The following is a 5,650-nucleotide window of genomic DNA, read 5'->3' on the forward strand; positions in this document are numbered from 1 at the left end:
GTCCCGGACTGCTTGAACTGCCTTCAGGCCATATTGATTGTGGGCTACTAAGGCGCTATTTTTATGCACACAGACCGGGTTTGACTGTACAGACTGTGACTTTTATTTTTGGTTTAGGCTGATCCATTTTTAGCCTTTGTTGTCTATACTCGGCTCTCAGCTTCATTGTATTTCTCGTTATACATAACCTGTCCTGCTTGTTCTCTTCCACCTCCGAGATCCCCTACATCTTCTTACCGTCACCACCTACAACCATCCTTCCCAAATCCATCATTGTCGAACGCGTTGGGTACTGCTCGTGACTATCTTCTCCACAGGGCACACACTATTCTGGACTTTTGCTTATACTTTATAAAAATTTTTCCTATAATTATTATTATCATCATTATACGTTATTTGCTTACATGTTCTACGGTTTTGACAAATTTATTGCTATATATTATTTTTGTACTATAACAAAGACTAATTTAATTTTTTTCTTTCGTGATCTTCATTTTCAATCTGCAATTTACTATATTTATTTAACTATTTCGATTTTCATTTGTTTACAATTATTTACTGATTTTTTTAAAATCTGTTGTCATGTGTGAAATTGCACTTCTGGGCACATTAATCGACTTGATCGTTACTTATGTTTGTAGTTTATTTTGAAATGAAAACCTACTCGCGTGGCAATCTTCCTAATCTTCTAATTTTCGTCGGTGATTCTTCACAAAAAAAGTGTTAGTGGTTTGTAAATTCCCCACCCTTAATTTCCAACTTTTTTTGTTTTTTGTTTGTACACATATCGAAGCGAGGTAAGTATTTTGCGGGAATACTTGACTGTCTTCCTTTATGTCTATTGTATAGTTTTGTGTGTATTGCTTCGACACTTGGTACTATTTTTGATTTTGTAACTCATTCCGTCAGTGTTTGGAATGAAACCTTCCGATAAAATAATGGCGTGAACGATTCCGCATCTGTCGTCAGAATCTGTTTACTTATGTTGATTTCGCTTTCGGATTCAAGTCGCCCTAGGTTCGTTCTAATGTTTACAAAATCCATATAAAAATGGCAGTTTCAAGCGAAACGAAATCAGCATAAGTTTACAGTTTTGTTCGTAATCAATTTGGTGAGGGTTTAGGTACCATGTAGTTGAGTACTGATGTAGGCTGAGGCTGATAGCAACATTAACAGTAAGGTGATTCTATTTCGTTGATAACTCGGCAGACTGTCACTGGATCTCGCCTAACCCTAAAAAGGCAAGGGGTCTCAGAGGCCCGGCTATTTACAGTTCCCTAGCTTCAATGATTTGAATTTTTGAATTACAGATCACAGCGTTTTCGGGCTTTCGATTCTCTCACTGACAAAAACGACAAAAATGAGGCTTTTGATTTCATTGGGAGCGATGCTTCTTGAAGCCACAATTTTAGCTTGCCTTTTTTGAGGATTAAATAGATTTATACATCTTTGCTTCGTTTCTAAAAAAAAAACTCCATAAAAAATATGGCCTGGAAATGTAAAACAGCGAAGTGAAAAGTCGAGCACAACGCACCCTTATTCATCCTACTATTTAAGCTAATGCGTTTAATAGAAATAGCAGACACTGCTCTAGCTCTGTTCAAATGGGTGAAACGAATAGAGGGACTAGAGTGAATTAGGGCACAGCTACCCTACCCTGGTAGAAAATTAAAAAAAATACCATATATTTGGTAGAAATTTCGTTGAAGCATCTTTCCGTGTAATTTTTTTTTATCCAAATACACGCCCTTTATTCATACCGCTATAATGTGTAGCTATATCACACTTGTTTGTTTCTCTTTGTACACAAGTTTCTCAAAAATATATGCAAATATTTAAAAATAACACTTATACTCTACAATCGGAAGAGATGCGTCACTGGCAACAAGGAAAAAACAACCAGTAAACAGCTAATGAAGGACGCCTTTATCGATGTCGTTCCCTAAAATACGTAATCCAATTAGTTCCGCTTACCATACTATGTTAAAATTCTAAGCATGCTTACTGATCTGGACACAGAAATCGAGGACGATCCGTACCCATTCTCGGACTTGTAAATCGTGGACTGAGCGAAGCTGTTCTTGTTCCTATCGGTGTCCTGGGAAACGATATGTGAACTATCGAAACCGGGACTGTGATGAAAAGTTATCAATCATTGATCGATTCATTAAAACCAACGCGGCCATAGTTTTACTTACGGCGCGAAATTCGGGAATCCAGGCATATTGTTCTGCTGGGGGTTTCGCCGAACTCGGCTCAATTCGGCAGCGACATTACCTTTGTTCAGTGGCACCTCGTTGGCTAGATGAAGGAATACAATGGAACTGTTGACAAATTTTCGTGAACGCTCTGGCTCAATTCGCACTAATTAACCTACCGAGTACACCTACACTGATAGCTGCCAGCAGCAAAAGACCTTGGATCATCGCCATTTCGATGCCGGGCAAAAAGCGAACGCGATGTTTCCTCTACAAAACACAAAACTGTAATGAACTACCGCGTCCAAAAAGTCTCAATGGAAACGCAAAAACAAGTTCACGGTTCCATTAGCATGAAGTTGTTAATGCTGCCTGCCGGTCCGCACCTTTGTTTGTTTCATGCTGGCTCTGCTGTAGCGCGTCGCGTCGGTGTGCGTATACATAGTAGGAAGGCAGGTTCGCTTGATCGAGTAGTGAGCGCCGTTGACTGGCAAAGTGAGTGAATCATTTGAACCAATTTTTGGCTTCCAAGTAGGACGCTCGTTGGTCGTAGTGATAGGGTCATAGGCATGGATTGTTTACGATGAAATGAATCATCTTAGCCGGCGGAAGCGAAAAGATAGTCGGTGGATTCATTTAAAACACAAGCGTGGATTGGGAGTAGAGGTGTGCGCCACGTCGCCGCCGCCGCGCCCCGCCGACGATTGCATGTAAAAGTAGTAAGCACATCGGCGTGACGCCGGCGTGACGCCGATTTTTACCTGAAATCGGCGGCGCGGCGCACACGTCTAATTGGGAGGTGTTTAAATATTTAGGAAGGACAGCGTATAGTTACGCAAACAGAATTTACAGACAGCACTTGTTTCAATCATGTATTTTATTGTTGCTCACACTTTGAATGGTTTCTCCGAAATTAATCATGGTTTTAATTTAACGCTAACAATTTCACCAATGTCCCAACAAACAATTGGGCTGGATAAATGCTAGATCAGTTCTTATTCAGCTTATTCCCTCGTAATAAAGGCTTGTTCAGCTTTCATTGTTTGTTGGGGTACCATGGGCGCATGCTGATTTTTCTAGACAAGTAGACGCGTTGACTGTTCGATAGGCATATTTGACTTGACTTCGAGTAATTGCACTGAAATGGTTTCGATGAAGAAAATAACAAAACAAATTCTTGTTTTCCTAATTAGTTCATTTCAATAGAAAAATGAAAAACGTAGCTAAATTATCCCTTAATTTTGCGAGTTTCTCAAATAATAGTTATTGAAAATTATTATTGATTTTGATTCAAGACGCACATCATACGAGATGACAGCAAAATAGCCAAGATGCACATCTTACTGAAATACATCAAGGTAGCAACAGCAACTACCCGGTCAAACCATTCGGAATTTGATTCGGAATCCTGAATGGAGTCAGTATGGATTCCAAATCAAATGCAACAACCGATTCTGAGTCGGAATCGGTTGTTGCATTTGATTTGGAATCCATAATGACTCCATTAAAAAATCCGAACCGGTTCCGGAATGAGTTTAACTGGGTATGTTCATACACGCTGGGCATAACGGTTATGGTGGTAGGTAGTTGTCTCAGCTTGGAAAGCTTGTTTAAGCCTGGACGCAACTACCTGAACCAGTACACAAAAAACCAGAAATTCAACTGACCTCATTTTGGTTTTACCTAGTTTTTCTTTTAAAACATTTCAATAAAAGGATGATTTTGATTGACATTTTTTCACTACCTGTATACTGAAAGTTGAAAGTACTGTCGAAAATTGTCAAAATCATTCCATTTCGGATTAAGTCCATTATATAGTCAAATTTCAATTATTAACAAATTTAGTAAAATGCAATATGATAATTAGTTTTCATCTTTTGAGATTCCAAACCGCTGGCTAACTAAATAGAAAAGAAATAAAAATAATACCTTTCATCTGAAATTGAAATCATCAATCAATTACCAATAATTCTCAAATGCCTTTGGCTATTTCGTATCATTTAAGAGTGCAGTTCATAAAAAGATAACATTATGAGAAATATAACTCTAAATTATATTTACGTGTGAATTACTGGCATACGGAGTATTTCCACAATCTAATTCCCTACCTTCATCCATCGGTCAGTGAAACAAAGCGTTTGAAATATCCTATGTTGTATTTTACGATGAAGCAGTTTAATTCAACAATGAGACTAGTTGAATCCAAGTCGTTTGTGTCTTGGCTGAAATGGTAGTATAACGGCATATGCAATTGTGTCTGGACTAAAACAAGCGTTACAAGCTGAAACAAGCATTTCATGCTTTAGCTCAGGTAAGCTATGCAAGTTTTTTGCTATGCTTAAACGTTCGTGTCCAGACTGAAACTGACAGTATCTAACCAATAGCGTTTTCAACAAAAATTTAGTTCGCCCAAATATTAACTAGACGAAACCAAAAACTCAACTATTTTTTTAGTTGAAATTGTGATGAATCGGTTTTCCGTGTGTCCTTTATAAAATGTTTGTAGAGTACGATTACTGCTTATTACAGGATATAGATAGTTACACTTGTCAAGTTTCATGAGCGGCTTAACGGAATATATTCACTTATACCTTGTAAGGGCTTTTTGTCACACTTTTTAATTCCACTATTACTTTTATCTACGTACGACAGATACGCGTATCCGCACACTGCACTATGGTTCAAAACAGCGTTTTGAGGTACTAAATTCATTGGAATTAAAACTGTCCACATTATCGACTTTACATATTCTATAATTCTCTTTTTTTTAAATTGATCATAGTAGTCTATAGAAAATGAAAACTTTTGAACTGAAAGAGATAGTCTTCAATAAAGTTGTAGAGGAGAGTATTTTATAAATTTTGCATTTGGTCTCTCTTTCTAGTCGAGTTATAAGACGTTTTGTATGATGATCAAATTCTTAAATTCTACATTTATTTTTACTTATAACTTTTTCGTTCCTGATTTTTCGCGTTAATAATGTTCGAACTTATTTTTATTATACAAATTATGAAACATTCACGAAGAGACCAAATAGTTTTGAATACTTTGTACAGAATTATGGCAATTTTAAATTATTTAGCATGTTTTTGAACCCATATAACTTCACTATGGACAAAAATTGTAATTGTGCTATAAATTATTTTGATGGGACTGAATTTCACCTACAAAACGAACTGTAACTGTTCTCTGTAAGCACCCGCTCAGAAGTTAGGCACAGTTGAAAGCTTTATGCTTTGCCCTCCTGAAGCCGTGTTATTCTTCAGGACCCTCTCTTTTATTTATTTTTCGTCAAGCATATGTAGACTACATAGAATGGTATAACAACATTTACTTATATACTATAAATTATTTCTACGATGAAGTTCAAATTTAATTTGTTTTCTGGACATGGAAAGGTCGATTATTGCACAATTTTCATTATATTGACGCATCATTCTATGGATGGGGCT

The 5,650-nt window shown here is 37.1% G+C and overlaps 1 protein-coding gene across 1 annotated transcript; it reads right to left on the reverse strand.

Annotated features, from left to right (window-relative positions):
- Nucleotides 1–1,684: 1,684 nt before the first annotated feature.
- LOC131690979 (uncharacterized) lies at nucleotides 1,685–2,539 on the reverse strand. Its single transcript, XM_058977093.1, has 4 exons — nucleotides 2,378–2,539; nucleotides 2,199–2,301; nucleotides 2,006–2,132; nucleotides 1,685–1,942 (listed from the first exon to the last, which is right to left on the reverse strand). Exons 1-4 carry the CDS (start codon nucleotides 2,430–2,432, stop codon nucleotides 1,856–1,858), a joined length of 372 nt encoding a protein of 123 aa, XP_058833076.1. The 5' UTR covers nucleotides 2,433–2,539; the 3' UTR covers nucleotides 1,685–1,855.
- Between the last annotated feature and the right edge of the window lie 3,111 nt (nucleotides 2,540–5,650).

This window comes from Topomyia yanbarensis, chromosome 3 (genome assembly GCF_030247195.1).
Source record: "Topomyia yanbarensis strain Yona2022 chromosome 3, ASM3024719v1, whole genome shotgun sequence".
Taxonomy (NCBI): domain Eukaryota; kingdom Metazoa; phylum Arthropoda; class Insecta; order Diptera; family Culicidae; genus Topomyia; species Topomyia yanbarensis.

Excerpts from the sequence above, each read along its gene's own strand:
- LOC131690979 (XM_058977093.1), bottom strand. The coding sequence starts at position 2,432 with ATGGCGATGATCCAAGGTCTTTTGCTGCTGGCAGCTATCAGTGTAGGT. Across the intron at positions 2,302-2,377 it reads TATCAGTGTAGGTGTACTCG|CCAACGAGGTGCCACTGAAC; the intron begins GTAGGTTAATTA and ends TCCTTCATCTAG. Across the intron at positions 1,943-2,005 it reads CGATTTCTGTGTCCAGATCA|GGAACGACATCGATAAAGGC; the intron begins GTAAGCATGCTT and ends TACGTATTTTAG.